At 39.6% G+C, this 19,114-nt stretch overlaps 1 protein-coding gene across 7 annotated transcripts in view; it reads right to left on the reverse strand.

The window, feature by feature from the left end:
- The window catches only part of LOC127641023 (receptor-type tyrosine-protein phosphatase S-like), a 266,090-nt gene that overhangs the window by 92,974 nt on the left and 154,002 nt on the right, over nt 1-19,114 (reverse strand). For 4 of the 7 annotated variants that reach the window (XM_052123760.1, XM_052123758.1, XM_052123757.1 and 1 more), the window contains one exon: nt 12,525-12,713. In XM_052123760.1, the coding sequence (XP_051979720.1) occupies nt 12,525-12,713 (189 nt within the window). Of the gene's footprint in view, nt 1-661; nt 680-12,524; nt 12,714-19,114 lie in introns of all 7 variants that reach the window. The other 3 variants (XM_052123759.1, XM_052123756.1, XM_052123762.1) reach the window with 1 other exon arrangement.

The following is a 19,114-nucleotide window of genomic DNA, read 5'->3' on the forward strand; positions in this document are numbered from 1 at the left end:
TGCCAAGACACATGAAAGATGTGATTGAAAATCAGGATTATTCCAACAAATATTGATTTCTGAACTCTTCCTAAGTTAAAAATAAATCTAAAACATACATATAAATATATATGACATCACATTTTAGTAGCAGTGCATATTAAAGTGAATGGTGGAAATTATGAAAATTCATTGAGCTGTTGGTCGCGCCTTGGACCCCACATTTCACATGAATATTCGTGATGAGTTCAATTGGCCGGGCAGGTGGAGATGAGATCAGAGCTGACAGAGAAAGGCGACAACATGATTACTTTGCATACTAATTAGCATGATAAGCGAGGCCTGCCCCCACAAACCCTGCAAATGTCATAGACGTAGGCAAACATCAACTGAACACCTGTCTTCTCCCAGACACTGACATTTTAATTCACAACATTGAGGAATGAACAAACACACACATTCAGCAACAGCACTCACAAACATAGAACAGGAATAGACACGGACACACACAAAAACACACACAGAGACACAATTAAGGACAAGGAATGAATGTTAACTGGAAACAGAAGACGACAGCCGGTCTCCGTTGGAAAGAAAGAGGTTTAGCAGTCGTCTGGAGTCATTAGTTTGGTGGTTAAATTAGGTTAGTTGTGTTATGGCTGTTTTCAGTTTAGCGTCTTACCTCGGATAGGAGTACCCTCTGGAAAAAGACACAAATGAGACAAACATCAGTTTAGTTCAAGATTAATATTAGTCCAGGTTATTTAATGCTGTAGAAGGGAGACGCTTCCTAATGTACTGATTATCATTTTGTTTGAGATCTCCATCAATCAAAGTTTAAATAAACGTTAAAGACCTCCCAGTGCTGGTTTTGATAAATGGACTTGAAGCTTTGCATGTCTGGTTGTATCTCTCATCTCTTCTTCTCTACCTGCATGCATATAAATAACGTTTGTGGCTTCCTATAATTTCCTGGGTCTTAATCCACTCCCTAGTTTCATACAATAAGTATATCGTGAACACAATTTCGGGAACTCGCAAGTTCAAATTCTCTCAACTTTTGGCATATGATGGAGTGTCACTTTTGCAAACCTTTGCTTTTTCTTCAACGTCCTTCCGACACAACATCCCCTTCGAAAATAACGAATTTGTACTTCTATGAAACACCGTACGGGATAAAACAAACTGCGTGAGATTATGAATTATACAATTAATGTATTGCATTGTGAATCGTGATTCAATCTCAGTAATGTATATCGTATTCTGAGGTATTTTACGATTTAAACCAAACTCAAACTCGCCAAATTAAGACCTAAAAAAGGAATTGAAATTGCTCAAAAACATGACATAGTAGCCTATGTTGTGAATTAGTATATTGTCAATGCGGTTTTGGGTGCTAGCAAGGGTGTTAAACCAATAAACGTTGCTACACTGATGACTCAAATGACGATGGCCAACTTATGCATTAAAATGCAGCTGGTATTTATCATCAACATTGCTGGATAACACATCATTGCGCATCTTCGTTGTAGATGTTAAAATATACAATGCTAGTGTGAAAGAGAACAAACGTAAATTAACATACTAACAAAATGGGGTGTATTGCCAATCATCTTCTAAAACTTCTTGAAGTTTCTAGGATTTCAGTTGCACATTTGAAATGTACACTTGTGTTCATTCTCTGACAACTAGAGACCTGAAGTCATGCCGATATTTCCGTAAGGGAACAAAGATTGAAATAAAGCAGGAATACATTGAATTGGATTTCTGAAATTCGTAATGGTCGACGAACGGCTACGTCACTATACATTGAAGCAACATTTCCATAAGTGAACATAGTTTAAAATGAAGCAGGAATACATTGAATTGGATTTCCGAAATTCGTAATGGTCGACGAATGGCTACGTCACTATACATAAAAGTAACATTTCAATAAGTGACCATAGTTTAAAATAAAGCAGAAATACATTGAATTGGATTTCCGAAAGTCGTAATGGTCGACGAACGGCTACGTCACTATACATAGAAGTAACATTTCAATAAGTGACCATAGTTTAAAATAAAGCAGAAATACATTGAATTGGATTTCCGAAAGTCGTAATGGCTCAATCGAACGGCTACGTCACTATACATAGAAGTAACATTTCAATAAGTGACCATAGTTTAAAATAAAGCAGAAATACATTGAATTGGATTTCCGAAAGTCGTAATGGTCGACGAACGGCTACGTCACTATACATAGAAGTAACATTTCAATAAGTGACCATAGTTTAAAATAAAGCAGAAATACATTGAATTGGATTTCCGAAAGTCGTAATGGTCGACGAACGGCTACGTCACTATACATTGGAGTAACATTTCAATAAGTGACCATAGTTTGAACTTGAGCAAGAATACAGCAATTCACAAATGTGTATGGATGCCTGCGTCAGAGTACATTGAAGAAAAAGTCGAAGGACAGGTTTTTCCTCTACGTCCTTGCAATACAATATCCCCTTGAATGTGATGTAAACTCTAGTGTGCATTAGCCGTTAGTTCAACCGCTAGTCAATGTTTGTATCCATTAGGTGCAAATCACATGACTTCCGTTGCGCTCGTTCTACATGCCGGCCTGTTTGTGCATTTTATCGTCTCTAAATATTAAAGAAAATAAATGTGACATCCGAAATTACCCTGACTAAGCCCTATATGTGCATCTGATCTGCACTTAACTGCGATTATAAGAGTTACGGTATACAACTTTGCCAAAACTCGTGCAGAGAAAACAGTCTTGTCAGTCCGAAGTCAGCGGGTGTAGGTGATATTCTGACCTAACATGGCCGTCTGAATGGTTTTCAACAATGAAGACACTATGCTTCCTCTAGCTGTAACACAATAGAAGTCTGTCGGTGTGGCTTGCTTATAAATTGGGTCAATGTGTGCCAATTTCGAGAGGCCAACATAACAAAAGTCTAAGGTTAAAGTGTGTTCCTGAAATAGTTTGGAAAATGATGAACGGCATTCCAAACATCAAATCTGTTAACCGAGTTCGCAAGCTTCAGTTGGGCTATTTTCATGGGCTGATGAAATTCGGTTAATGCTATAAAGCAGAATACCCTCACTGACTCGGTCAACACAGAAAAACAGTGAGCTCCTTTGTCCACCAGCAACTGGAAGGTCATCATTGTCATGTGAAGGGTATTTTGCCTGCTTCTCGATTGGATGCCCCTCACATTAAAGGGGCAGTTCACCCAAAAATTCTGTCATTATTTACTCTTACTCAACCCTTATGCAGTATAGTTTGATATGGGATGGGGAGGAGGGGCTACCCTAACAGCAATATACAATACAAATGCACAAATCTAAGAGATGTGAACTAAATTATTCAATTTACGACCGAACGCATATGTGCTTTGAAGCTCATAGCCGGGTCTTTGACAAGCAGGCAAAATATTCATAATTTAAATGTTGTTTATGTATATTTTATGAAGTTCTGAAATCAGAAGGGCAGAGGGATTGTGTCAGTTTATAGTTAGTATTATTAGGGACGTTGAGGCAGCAGAATTAGGTAGTTTTAGATGTTCCCGCTAGAGATAAGGTTAGGAATAAACTGGTTAGGGTGAGGTTAGAGTCAGGTTAGAGGTTTTGAGATTGTGATGGGGTAAACAAAGCATTTATTAACTACAATAGGAAGAACTTGGGTGTTTTGGAAAAAGGCAAACATAAATACACTACAGTACTCCTTTAAGTAAAACAAAGATGGGAAAAAATAAAAAAATAAAAATAATAAAAATCGCCACCACTCAAACAAATGGTCGTCAAAGTCCCGCCAAGACGACGTCAAGAGTCAGCAACTCTTATTGGCTCGATTCCACTGTGACTGTTCGGGCTGTCATTTACTCTGAGAAACTTTCAGATTTGTTCAGTTTATGGGAGAGGAATGGGGAGGCAGTGGACAATCTGGCCTCAGTCTTCCTCCATCTGTACGGCTAAAACGGAGTTTGGGCTTGCCGCCATGAGTTTCGGCCAGAGTGACCTTCAAACCGCCTCAGCAGGGACACAGATGCCGACTCTCCTCAAAGACAAACGAATCATAATATCTGTCAATCTTACAATGCTATGAAGCGTTTAAAGAGTCTAATGAGTTCTAAAAGATGTGCCTCTGTTCTCAGTACACAATTAAAGAAAGAAAGAGGAATGAATACGTCAGTAAATGAGCTGCTAAAAATCTGTATTTTTGTCTTGTTTTCAAGGAAGAATATCTAAACTAATTTAAGTGAAGATTATGATTAAAACAACTATTAGCCAATGTGGTAAGAAAAATAAACTTGTTTTCCTTTATTAATTTTTAATAAAGCTTTTTTTTTTAAACCCATTGGCCAAAAGTACTTTTTTTTCCCTTGTTTAAATATAAACGTTGCATCTTTTTTGTAAACACAAGATTTAATATTTAATGTCATTTCGCTTCTCAAGTAAATGCATCTTGTTTAAAATATGAAGTCTTGTTTTTAGAAACATTTTCCAAAGTGTTAAACAAGAGGGGAAGAAAGAAATGGTGATAAAAAGAACACAAAAAGCTTAATTTCCTTAAAGGAAAACGAGTTTATTTTTCTTACCACATTGGCAAATAGTTCATTTAATATCTTGTTTTAAGCATAAACATCACAAAAGTTTGTTTAGATATTTATACTGAAAACAAGACAAGGACATTTCTTAATCAGTATTTTTGTCGTTTTCACTATTGAACTTTTCTGAGTTTGCATTTCCACTGCAGTTTAGTGCCGCCTCAATGTGGGCGGGATTATTGGATGATCGTCATAGTTGCGCCTCCTCTACTGCCGTGACATCATCTTAAACACGACACAAACGGACCAAAACAATAACACGAGCGCTAGCTGTTAGCTGCTAGCTCATTGTGCTGCATAAAGCAGTTGTTGCATGGTGATTTTACACAAGTGTAATAGTTAAATTGGCCTGGTTGTTTTAGAAGCTTTCCAGTAGCTGGTCAACTAAATAAAGGGAAGCTTTCAAGCAGAGTAACAAAACGTACCATCCTCCATCATGGATCAACGCCAGTCTAGCGCACTCTCCCTCCCATTGCTCGCCGGTTTAGATAGCGTCCATTTGGTTGAACCACTTCCACTTTTCCTTGATAGTTCTGTAGACACATTTACGTTTTTTTTTTTTTACTTTTCCCTACACTGTTGATGGTCCGGTGGTAGCCGTGTGCGGCCAACAGCTGAGACACTTCCTGAGAGACTTTATCGTTTCGCTCATCGCTAATGAGTGAAACGATATCTGCACCTCGTTTATTGACCACGGCGTGGTTTTGCGCACAGCCATTTCTTTTTTCACAATTCGAAAGTCGAAAGAACAAATGATCCTACTATCGCTGTTGCTAACTTTAAAACTAGCAGGTTGATGTCGCATGTCGTAAATCCAGTGGCGCTGGTAGTGACGATTCTCCCCGACCAATCAGTGATCGGCAGGATTTTGACGTTACATTTAGTATCGGCTCAGCTCACTTGGAACCTCGATCGAGGTGGTACTAAAAAAAGTACCAGGTACCAGGTACTATCCACAGTGGGAAACCCCCAAAAAAGCGAGCAGAGTCGAGTTGAGTCGAGTTGAGTTGTACCGTGCAGTGGAAAAGCCCCATATTCTTCATTATGACTTGAGGAGGAAGCAGGAGATGGCGAGATCCAACACAAAATGTACTTTATTACTACAACAAAACAACCTCGCTTTTCAGCAGAATTATTAACCCTCAGCGTCCGTCTCGGTCTGCGTACACACTCTCTCCCCCTCTCTGGCCTCAGGCTCGCTCTTAAATCCATCTCCAACTCTCAATGAAATGACAAACAGCTGTTAGAGATAATCAATGACAGGTGAAGGTCCTCACCGTTCTCCTCTGCTGATCTCGCTCTCTATTCACAAGCCAGCACTTGACCACGACCCCCACATCTATATATTAGATGTTGACCGATAGTGGATTATACTGATAACTAAGGTGGTGGGAAAGGCCGAAACACGATTAATCGGCCGATAGTTTTTCAAATTGATTCATAGAACATTAAAAATCACATTGTTTGGCATAAACAAGCCCAAAACACACATAAAAAAACACACATAAATGAAAAAACTATCGGCAACTATCGACAGATCTTTGCCAATAAACGATTGTTCCAAAAAGCAACTTTCGGTCAAACCATCTTGGAATGGACTACAATTGCAATCATGCACATTCCCGGCTTGAAAGTTAAACATTTGTTCCATCATATGTGATGATGTTTCTTTAAAACGCTTCAAGAGGAGTGAACAGCCCATCAAACTGCCCTTCAATGCGGACAGATTGAAGAGACAGGATGAAGAGGGCTTATTTGGAGATGTTTACTTTAGGGAGGTCACCGCTTCTGCTAAAGTGCTGCTGTCCGTCTCTGTTGAACCTGTAGGGATTTATGCTGATGAGAAAAAGGCCTGCAGCAATCCACAGCATCCCCAGCCAAGACTCCTGCTTCCCTATTTTAATCTTTATTCCAAAGAGAAAGTGGTCGTTTGAGTTTCAAAGCTTGGGAAGAAGTTGCTCCTCTCCTTCTCCTCGTCTTCCTAAAACTAATAGGTTCACCCAAAAATGTCAATTCTGTCATTGATATCCTACCTCTGTGTTGTTCCAAACCCATTTGACTTACTCTATTCTGCGGAAAAGACAAGGAAACGTATTTCATGTCTTTTTTCAATACAGTTAAAGTAAATAAAGTAGAAAAAAAGTAGCCGATACGACTCGTGCGCTGTTTTCCAAGTCTTCTGAAGGCATGCGTTCACTTTGAAAGAAGAACAGACCGAAATTTACTCTAAAACAAATTCCTACAAAAATCAACTCCTACGGACAACATGAAGAACAGCAAACCTCATTGGTTCCTATAGTATGACGTTTGGTCATGTGACGTGCAAGAACCAATGAGGTTTGACGTTATTGACGCAGTTGGCATAATACATTTTGGAACTTGATATGAGAGTGGCAGGGCTGGACTGGGAAGAGAAATCGGCCCGGGATTTTACATGGGAACCGGCCCAAAACTTGTTGAGCGCGGGTTTTTGGGAGGGGTGTTCGCTGCCCTTTTCTGCATATCGCGGCACTGTTTTGAGGTCCGTTCTGCAACACGGACTCATTTTAGCTTATCGCGGCCCATTCGGCACATTTCGTGGCCGACCACTGGCCCGCACGGTTCTCCCGATGGCCAGTCCGCCCCTGATCTGGCCCCAAAGTGAGTCGACCCACATGGAAAATGCCCGGTATGCCAGATTACCAGTAAAGCCCTGGAGAGTGGACACACAAAGTGACCACGTGCCTTATAAAGATTTGAAATATGACGCATGAGCCGCATCGACTATTTTTGTAACACGATTTGGTCCTTTTTTTAGCTTTAAAGTGAGTCACTATCAACTGCCATTGTACTGAAATCAGCAATCCTGACATTCTTCAAAATATCTATTTTTTGTGTTCTGCAGAAAAGAGTAAATCAATTGGATTTGAAGTGAGATGAGGGTAAACATTTTTGGGTGAACTATTACTTGATGATTAGCAAGATTTCACATTAGTGTGTATCATATTCTTAAGGAGTATTTGGTCTTGTTTTCCCAGTAAAAATATGTATTCTTTCTAAAAACAAGATATATTTACTTGAGTAACAAAATGGCATTAGATAATTGTCTCGTCTTCAGAGAAATCTAACAAAATGTAGTAACGTTTATGTTTAAATCAAGAAAAAACGATTTGCCAATGGGGTAAGATATAAAACTTGATTCTATAAAGCTTATTTTTCTTAGCCCATTGGCAAATAGTTGTTTCTTGTTATAAGCATAAACCGCACCAAATTTTGTTGGATTACTCTGAAAACAAGACTTAATATCTTATGCCATTCGGCCTCTCAAAGTCATTTTTTTTCTTGTTTTAAGAGTGTTTTTACAGGAAAATAAGGCTAAAGTACTCATCTTTTTCAGTGTAGTTACGGTTACAGCCATTAACTTGTCAAAGTCTACTTTTTGATGAATGGATATTGTCCTGATGTTGGTACAGTTACTCCATGAAATTACTAAAGGGAATACCATGGGAGAAGCACACTGCAGGAGAGATAAATGGACGGGTTACTGCTGTGGTTTGCACTTCTTCTGTAGGCAGTCTAAAGCTTCTGATTGGCTTTCAGTGAGCTCCGGCTGTGGGAGGAATAGGCCCCAAGTTGTCCATTTAATTGATAGATCTGAAGTTTTGGAACAGAGGGTTGGAGATGATACCATGTTGAATTGTTCAACAGCAGCCTTACTGTAAAAGCACTACAGTACTTGGCATTGGTACTCCTGTCGAGAAGTGCAACTCAAGCAATTCAGACACAGATTTTGCCTGGTGGATGATAAAAAATCCTACGTAACTTACATTGACGGAGAAGCCAAACCATATATTTCGGAACCAGAATGTCATAGATACTTGAGACTTGAGTTTCGTTCTGTCTCACGCACGCTGTCGAACGCTCTAGTCTTTCAAAGTATACTCTTTTGACCGTGATCCTATACGGATGTGTTCGCCACATGCACGCTACAAGTGTTTTGTGATACACTTTTAGGAAAACCGAAGTATACTTTGGCTTTTAAGAGTGGGCATTTTGTCTGTAGCCAGTAAGCAACCTCCTAACTACCACCTACAGTAGCAACAACATTACAACCCTAGTATCGTGGTTGCGAGTTTGCATGGGCAATTGGGCAAGCACCACTCACATTTCCTTCAAAACAATGTAAAGAACAGTTCAGGTCAGACTATAACCACTTGGGGTCTCTGACTGGCTCCTGCAGTTTTCAGGCATCGAGGCCAGTTCTGTCCAGAAGATAAATATGTCAACGTGATTCTTCACGGGTTGAGTCACGAGTCCACAGAGCTCTTGCTGGCAAATGAATCGAGGGTGTGCCTAAAATCAACTACAGAACTGCTTGGCTGGAACTTCTGAATTTATACTCTGTTATGCTTCTGTTTTGAAACCATCTGAATATTTGTGGCCATCAAAAGCTGAAGCAAAGCCAGAGAACGAAATCTCTTGAGAGCTAAAGAGCTGCCTAAGAATGTAGAATACTTGGGGGGAGGGGGTGAATACTTTTCACAAGTAAACCCAAAAGAGCACAAATAATTGACAAAATCAGTATTTATTTTTTGTCTTGTAGTCCAGCAAAAAATATCTTTACCCTCCTGTGACTGCCAACCGACCCGAGCGTGACTGCCAACCATATTAAAATAAAATGATCCATTATAAATGGTGAATCTATGTACTGATGATCATTGTCCCATGTGTCAAATATGTCGAGTGATCCAAACATCATCTAGGCCTGAAACTGAACTTTTGACCCAATGTTAGGAGTAAATGCACTTAACTGCATAGAGAGATATAGGATGATCCCTTGCTCCCTATTTAGTGAATGACTTAACCTCCAGTGTGCTGTTTGTCTGCACTGGTCTCAGAACAGTTATAGAGAGCTATAGGATGCTCCCTTGCTCCCTATTTAGTGCATGACTTAACCTTCAGTGTGCCGTCTGTCTGCACTGGTCTCAGAACAGTTATAGGAGAGATATAGGATGCTCCCTTGCTCCCTATTTAGTGAATGACTTAACCTCCAGTGTGCTGTCTGCCTGCACTGGTCTCAGAACAGTTTTAGGAGAGCTATAGGATGCTCCCTTGCTCCCTATTTAGTGCATGACTTAACCTCCAGTGTGCTGTCTGTCTGCACTGGTCTCAGAACAGTTATAGGAGAGTTATAGGATGCTCCCTTGCTCCCTATTTAAAGCAACATTCTCCATATTATAGTGCACAGTAAATATAGTATTTCTAAGGAATAAAATTTGCTGAAGTACACACCAGTGCACATTGTAAAACAAGAGAAATTTGAGAGGGTATTAAGACTTCTTAAATATATATCTTGAATAAAGTAAATAAAGTCTTATTTTAGAGAGGTATATGCTGAAAACAAGCAGAAAAACACAACTTGCCAATGGGCTAAGGCACAAAGTAGTTCACTCAAAAATGAACATTCGGTCATAATTTAATTACATTTTGTTTTAAGGATGTTTAGATATTTTTACTGGAATACAAGACAAAAATACAGATAATGAAACTGATTTTCACAGTGTATGAAACTCATCTAAATGTCCATAGAAATGTGTGCGCACACAAAGACTCTCTGCGGTGTGACGTTGTTAAAAGCTGGTCCAGTCTTGAGAAAAACAGGGAAACGTTTCATGTTAGTGGGCTAGGAGAAGAAAAAAGAAATATGGAGGGTACAGACAGGAGTTAAAGGCAAAGGAGAGGGTAGGACATGCATTTTAAAGAGAAGTTAAAATGCCATCTGCTTCGGGGACTGTAGGAAACTGTGCACTCACTGAGACACTTACCAAAGGCTTCTGAAAAAAGGTATTAAATAGAAAAAGAAGCAGAAAAGGAAGAATAAAACAGCACATTTTAGGGTTGGATTTACACCAGTGTTGCACAGCCTGAAATCAACAGAGTTCAGAGGGGAAGATCCCATTGGAGGGTGACAATTTGAGGTTTATAATCAAGTTCAACACATTTGTTAAAGACGATTATGAAAATGTGTTATGCGCATTTGAGGTGACTTTGGAGACTCTCAAAAAAACCTGTCGAGAAGTCACATTTGATCCCAGTAATATGGCACAATGCAAAAATCCTTAACTGTCCTAAAATGCATTATGTTATGTTATGCATTGAGGTAAAATGCGATCGTGACATGTTCTTGGAAGATGTCGTGAGATTCGCCCTCATGTTTACTCTGACTAATGCTAATATATTCTATACAGTAGGTACTGAAGTAAATGCATTATAGCTGAAGGTATTTAATGTGACATTAGTGTTAAATTAATTGCTCTTGCTAAAACAGTTATTGCCTTCAGAAATTTTAATTAAAATCTTTTTAGATTTAAAATCAATTATATGTTTTAAAACATGCTACTAAAAAGCAATTCAATAACTCACTAGACGGACTGAATTAAAACAATGATTATAGCTGATTAGTGCATGCTGTAGAGCGTGCATACTGAATTCAGTTCGTCTAATTAGTAATACTTCAATAATATGTTCATTAATGAGGGTCATCCAGTGCATGTGAATGCGGAAATTCAGCCAGCGACCTGTTTCAGTTTAAACAGAGACATTACAAAGAAGATGACGTGCAAAACAACATTTATGACCCATAAACCCACTCACACAGAGACAAAGACAGACAAAATATACTGAGGTAGGACAGGTAGGACAAGCGAAAACGTTTGGCAAGACAGCTTATTTCGAGGAAATATATATATATATATATATATATATATACACACATTTATCTGCTATACAGTGGCACCAAAAAGTATATGGAGACACAAGCTTAAAAAAATGTCCGGTTTCAAATAATACAACTATTAGACATTTTGTTCAAAATTAAGACAAAATGCATTTGAACACTTTCTGGTTGTCAAACTTGGTGGAAAATCACACCTGTGGTAACTTGAAGGGGAACTGACTTCATACATCCACTAAAAATCACATTCAGACCACCTGGCTAACAAACAATTGCAAAACGTTAGTTCTGGGAAAAGCACGCACTACCACTATTTGTTTGCAGATGCAACTTGGTTTGCCAATTGGCTATCTTACGCAATGACATCCATACATTTTAGGTGTGACTTTAGCATCCAAAAACATTTAGGGACGTTGTATCTGTGCATCTTTCAGCAGAGCAGACTCATACGCTTGCTAAAGTTACTAGTGCAATGCTAGCCTCACAGCTTCTGCGCCAATTAATGCTAAAGAGGTTGAATATTTGGGTTTAGCCCAACATGCTACACAATAATCTCACTGATTGTTTCTTGTCCTCAACTACTGAAGTCAAACGCATTTGGGTATCTGTACCAAAAGCCAACGGTGCTACAGAGCACAATGATACCCCCTTAGCGAGTCTGGGTTGTCCATTAACACGGCGCAAATCAAAGCACTCAAGTCTAACGTAAGTGAGAGCAGATGTAGCCGCTCAACTTGCTGGAAAATGTTACTTTAATTTTGAAAAAGGGGAGCAAGTTCAGGTCAAGGGTTGCTAGTCTAGTATCCACTGTCTATACTACTTTACGTCAACATCTCCAAATCAAATGCAACCCAACAGATATGTCTTTTCTCTGGTGCTTACAATTCACTGACCCACAATGCTGGCCCTAGGGCGACTCGAGCGCAGGACTTAATGAGATATATAATTAGACTCTCCTTTACTGGGTCTTTCAATAAAGTTTCATTAGCCCCAACCAGACATTAATCATACGCTTGCCACAAAATCTGGAGTAAGCTCCTCTGACACATTTCATTAGAAGTCATTATTCTTGCATTTCAGCTCTCTTAGCACCTTTAGCATATAGTGCTTACACTGTGGATGGGTGTTTTTGAGTAGGGGACCTACAACCAGAAGGTGGACCGATATTGGCTCCTTTAACAAAAGCTATGAAATAAACAGAAAAATAGAAATGCATTGGTTTGTCTTACCTGATCTCAGATGTTTGATTCGGCCACTACTCGTGCTTGGGTCGATGGGGAGGAAGTCTTTAAACCAGGTGATTTCGGGGTCTGGGTTACCACTGGCGGCGCAAAGCATGGTCGCTGTACGCGTACGCTCAACCACTTTCAGCTGAGGGCCCATGTCAATGTTGGGGAAGCCCGCAGGAAGTAGGTCCTCTGTAGGGGAGAACATAGAGAAGTTAAAGCTACACTTGGACCTATAGAGACAAGCGGTGGACATTCAGATTGCCAATACCGACACAAGAGTTTCTCACTGAGCCATTTCTGAAACAAACACATTGGTCTTGAATGTCTTGCTGAAAAGCCCAGCATTGTTGGTCACCAAGATATGTAGTGTTTTGGAAGTTGACCTCCAGCATGGGATGATGGTGTGCCCAACAGGCTTGGCCCTTGGTGAACCAGTTTAATCATAAAGACAATGCTGGTCAACCTGATTAACCAGCTATGTTTTGCATGGCTATGCTGGTTCACAAGCCAGACCAGCACCAACCACACTAGCCAGCCTGAACCAACATGTAAATTCATGCTGGTCTTAGAAGGTCTTTTCAGAAGTGCGAGCGTGCAGCCAAATATCATAACTGGTTTGGCTATGACCTGTTAGAGTGTCTCTTGAAGGACCCTCAATAAGACTTGCTGAATGATAGTCACAATAAACCTGTAGACCACAATAAGATGGTCTTGATGAGATAGTAAAGACCACACAATGGTCATACTGTTAGTACATACCATACAGGATCTACGGATCTAAGACCTCACCAATACAGCAACAAAAGCATTTAATCAGACCAAACAATGGTGTCCTCTATCCCCTTGTTCCTCTGTAGTGGCTTACTACACTGAATCAATTCAAGGAGACAAGTGGCACATACAAACACACATTTGTCTGGTCAATTAAGCCAGATCTCGCAACAAGATTCTTGTGTGCACGGTGCCTGCAATTGCAGACCAAAAAGGGTCTTGATTGGAGCAAATTGCCTTCACTCTCCCCATTGGTTGAGCCAATGACAGACAAGGAGGTAGGAAAACCTTTCGCTTCTCTGATCTGGCTGAACATTGGCAAGACTAACAGGCTGGCAAAGAACTGTGGACACTACACACTGTGCCAATGTATCACAGCACCAACGGGCACCCTGAGCGGGTACAGGTCACATTCGAAGTGTCAAGGTCACATACTTTTAACGTTTGTGATTAATAAACAGGTGCCAAGTTAAAAAACATAACCAAGGAAACCCAACAATGGACATACTCTTGGAATCTGTTGTTTTTAAAAGGTCACGACACTAATACATAGGGATTTATGCCATTATATTGCACAACGGTTCAAGTCGCCAAACACGCAAGAAGAACACTGTCCTCTCTAAAGAAGGTATTTCGTAGTTTTACTGTACATGTGGTCCATGGCGAGATTATCCATGACCCATTGACACCAGAAAAGGATTTCTGCAAACTACTCAAATTAAGCTTTAAACACAAGATTAGTAATCTGATTTGAGCTTAATTAAAAGTAGCACAAGGATCATTTATAAAAACAGACAAGTGGTGGGCAAGAAGAAGCCATTGCAGCAAACAGAGGCCATGTTTAGAAATGTTAAAGCAATGGAAATCACATTATCTACTGAGGTGCTAACTGTGGGTCAGAACCAGGGAATGAGGTTGAGACCGGAGAGACAATAATAATGGTTAGTAGTTTTGTGATGGCCGATACGACATATAGATAGCAGGGTGGCCAATGGCTGATATAATGCCAATATATATATATATAATGGTAGCAAATAAGATGTGTAAGATCAGCCTGGCCGATATATTGGTTTATCACTAGTCATGCTAGCATTGCTTATTTACAGCGACAATGACAGTAACCATAAGAATGACCATTTAATGCATTTCTGTATTGTCACTGAGATGTAACAACTGACCTGGAATCATCCATTAAGAGCAAACAAACGGTCCACAAGCGCTCTTTAGGTAACGGAGAATGACTAGAAATAGAATTTGCCTTGGAGTGAAACTCATAGCTTCTCAATGCTCGAGTTTGTTCAGGGTCAGTGGCTTTAATAAAATACACAGGAAATCAGGCAGTAGCACATGCATTTACATGGCAAGTGCCATTAGCCGTGTCCAGCCTGCAGTTATATTTGCCTTCATACTAAAAAGACCCAGATGTTATAATTCCACAACGCTTATAAAAGCATTCCCCAAAAATTCTCCAAGAATTCTTGGTCTCCAAAATAGCTTTATTTTATATTGATACAACCAAGGAGGTCTAAAATACCTAGAAAAAGCTTTACATTAGCATTCACATTCATTACAAGGACTGGTGCTTGGCTGGCGAATGCAGCCTCGAAAGTACGCGATCACATGAGCTGTACATACCATGTGACTAAAGGCCAAAATAGCCTATATATTGGTTCTCTGTGCATCTGACACAAATCTTCACCACAGTATGCGCGATGAAGAAAGAGGTGTTTGGGTCGAGCTAGTGTAGTTCAGACATCTACCGACAGGGGCTAACGTGGCTATGCTAACAAGCCAAACCATGATCCCTTGGTCACAACCAATCGATTTACAATTAGCCGTGAGGCCTTGTGCACGTGTGCCTTGCAAACTCTAGCACTAGCCTTGTGTTAGCATAGACTGCTAACGCGCTGTGGCGCCTCCCAGTACCTCAAATAACAGTCTTAATTGTAAGGGCTTTCAAATGGATGGCCATCAGACAAAACACCGCTTTCCACGCTCAGTGACTGAATTAGCCTCTGTTGAAAGCCTCCTCGCCACAATGTGCAATTCAGGTGCTTGGTGCTAGCCGAGGTCCTTTCTTTTGTTTCTTTTCAAAGGGCCAATTCCGCCTTGCCGATAATTCCTTAAAATATGAACCGGAATGTAATTACAAGCCTACACTCGCGGTGCGTTTATATCCAGGCAGCTCTAACGGCAATCCCTAGTCTGGCTGAGAGGCTGTTAAGCCGTGATGATAATGGCGCTGTTATGATAATCAGCACAGCTGTGTGCGCTGACCACTTTAGCCAACAGCTGCAAATTCACAGATACAGCAGGGTATTGAAGTTGCCTTGTACTACCCCAGCCCACCCCAAATGCACAAGCCGTCCTCTTTGACATGGGCTTTTACGCCCGCTGTTATTATGTGTAATTGCCTTTAATTGTAGCCTGTGATTTAATGCCATTTTGCAAGTGACAGGTGCAAAGCCTCTTAACCTGAGCGGTCAGTTTAGTGGAAGAGGATTTGCAGTCGTGTCCATGGTAATAAGCAAATTAATTTGGATTGATTTATGATTATCTCTGAAAATGACAGTTATCCAAGCAGCTGTAATGTTTCACTTTATAACAGATTGAAAGCAAAAACGCCTGTGGCAACTTGCACATCAAAACAAGCGGGTAATATTATCCACAACCACAAAAATGAAGGGCCAGATTCACAAAACATTCTTAAAAAAAAAAAGTTTTATTAAAGTTAATATTTGTATGCCTAAAAATACTTCTTATAAATGTTCTTATCTTTTATGTTTATAGCTAGATACCTTATGAACTTCTAATTCATCCTAAGAACTTTTTACATTTTATGATTTTAATTAATCCAACCCCTGTTTCTTTAATCAATAACTAAGTTTAAATGGACACAAAAGTGGGTTATAAAGTAGCATGTCCATATACATGTGGCTTGGTGAAAAAGCAGCTTTCTTCACTGCAACTTATTTTCCCCACGACACTTCTGTAAATAACTGACATGGTATCTGAGGACGACTTCACTATTTTATTCACCGTTGCTTCGCTTTATTTCCAGATATTCCCGAGTTGATGCTGTGTTAGCTTCCTTAACTTTCCATCGTGATATGCAGTGGAACTGTGCTGCAATAGCGGGGTTCCCTCTTACATAAAAATCTGGGATTCCCCCAATGTACAAACTCATATAGGCGAATGTGAGGGATCATCGATATTTTACACGGGTGTGTATAAATGGTTATAGTTTATAGTGTATGTGCTTTCCCCACTGTAGTCCCAGAAATGTTGAATTATTTCTGCTGTGTAATGCTCCATCCTATGATGTTTCTTCTCCGGTCTGTTCCACGCACATGTTAGAACAACGTTTGCATTTACGTAGCCACATTAAGCCACTTCCTCAAGTAGAAACCTAGGTGTGTTAAACCGCTTTGTCTTAATCTCTTCAATGGTGTAAGAACATCAGCGTTATCATTTACAGAATGCCGCTTTCTTGCAAAAACCCTGGAATAAACCGTTTTCTTAAGATAAACGCAAATGCGCAAGTGCTGTCGTTCGATTAAAATTTGTGATTAGTGGAGTGGTGGTGGCGTAGTGATCTAAAGCACATAACTGGTAATCAGAAGGTTGCTGGTTCGATCCCCACAGCCACCACCATTGTGTCCTTGAGTAAGGCACTTAACTCCAGGTTGCTCCGGGGGGATTGTCACTGTAATAAGTGCACTGTAAGTCACTTTGGATAAAAGCGTCAGCCAAATGCATAAATGTAATATAAATGTAATAGCATAATTGTTTTGTAGTTAATCACGATTAAATCACAGAGTTTGAAAGTTCTGACATTTGACACTATATATATATATATATATATATATATATATATATATATATATATATATATATATACATACACACACACACACACACACACACACACACACACACACAACAGCTTTTCCTGTCAAAATGTATTTTTCTATCTTAGGAAAGAAAACAAAACAATATTTAACAATATAATTCTTTATTAAAATTTTCCAAACAAAGCCTTCAACAGTATAAAGATAGAAATGCACTAAAATATCACCAACTCAAGTAACATTAAACTTTTCCCAAAGTCGAACCGTGCGTTCAGACCAGAGGCGTGAGAGCGTCAAAATTAGCTCTGGCTGCGCTGCCAACAACGCTATCGAAGATTCGTGGACGCTCTGACGTAGTTGAAATAGGCGGAAACGTTCGTTCTGAATGCTTGTTTTTGTGAACTATATTTAAAGGGGCCGCAAAACATCCAGACATAACGCGCGGTAACTTTTCGCCGACCCATAACAAGTAGCATATATCTTTTAAATGTGAAAGTTTAACTAATTGAAAGAACTAGCTTCTCCATTGGTTGCATATTCATTGCAATGGGCATTCAATCTCTTAAACTCTCATCCCCCACAATATTTACTATATTCATATTTATTATATACAATATATTTTTTTTAATCAAGAAAAGAACACATTTCATGATATACGAGGAAATTATTTAAAGGCATACTTTTTGAAAACTGCATCTTAGCAAACATAGAAGTCTCCAGGGCGGAATCAAATTCCATGAATGTATCCTCAAATGTGTTGGCCATTTTATTATTTTCACTTACTGAAATGATTTAATTGAATCAGTTCCATAATCAGGTTAACTGATTTACCTCAGCCGCAGCCAGCGATGCTTTAGAAGCACGTTAATATTCCAGAAAAATCTAGGAGGGCTGGGGAGGAGTGGGTGGAAGAGGAAAAGAGAGAGAGAGAGAGATGAGAAGAGAGAGCGAGATGAGAGAGAAAGAGAGAGAGAGAGGGAGAGAGAGAAAGAGAGAGAGAGAGAGATGAGAGAGAGAGCGAGAGAGAGAGATGAGAAGAGAGAGCGAGATGAGAGAGAGAGAGGGAGAGGGAGAGATGAGAGAGAGAGAGAGAGAGAGAGAGAGAGAGAGAGAGAGAGAGAGAGAGAGAGAGAGAGAGAGAGAGAGAGAGAGAACAAAACACAATTTCAACATTTATTAGGTGAAAAAAAGAGATTGTATCATACTAGCAGCAAGATACATTGATGCTTGTCACAAAAAGAGAGAGTGATGCACTCACACACACACACACACGCCACGCACACACACACACGCGCGCGCGCGCGCGCAAACACTTACACACTGAACTCTACATTGTTCACAGAATTTTGAAATGTTCATAAACTGTTCTAATTATTATTTTTATTTTATTTTTTTATTTGTTACACTGTTAATTTGTACAATTAATTTAATTTGTACATATAAATTTAAGTTATGTTATAATATTTTATTATTTTGATGTCTTTATAATTATTCTATGTATTCCAAGCTTTGGCAATATTGTATTGTGTACGGTCATGCCAATAAAGCAATTTTGAATTGAGAGAGAAAGAGATGAGGAGAGAGGAAGATGAGAAGAGAGAGCGAGATGAGAGAAAGAGAGAAATTGAAAATTGAAATTGAGAGAGCGAGAAAGAGAGAGAGAGGGAGAGAGAGAAAGAGAGGTGGGATAAGAAGAGAGAGGGAGAGAGAGAGAGAGAGAGGGAGGGAGATGAGAAGAGAGATAGAGAGAGATAGAGAGAGAGGAGTAGAGAAAGAGAGAGAGAGATAGAGGAGTAGAGAGAGAGAGATAGAGGAGTAGAGAGAGAGAGAGAGATAGAGAGAGAGGAGTAGAGAGAGGTTTCTTTCAGACCGAGAATTAAAGGGACACAATACAGTTTTTGAATGAGGGTGAGTAAATTAAACATTTTTCATTTTTGGGCGCACTATCCCTTTAAGATAACTAATCTG

This window comes from Xyrauchen texanus, chromosome 50 (assembly GCF_025860055.1).
Source record: "Xyrauchen texanus isolate HMW12.3.18 chromosome 50, RBS_HiC_50CHRs, whole genome shotgun sequence".
Lineage (NCBI taxonomy): Eukaryota > Metazoa > Chordata > Actinopteri > Cypriniformes > Catostomidae > Xyrauchen > Xyrauchen texanus.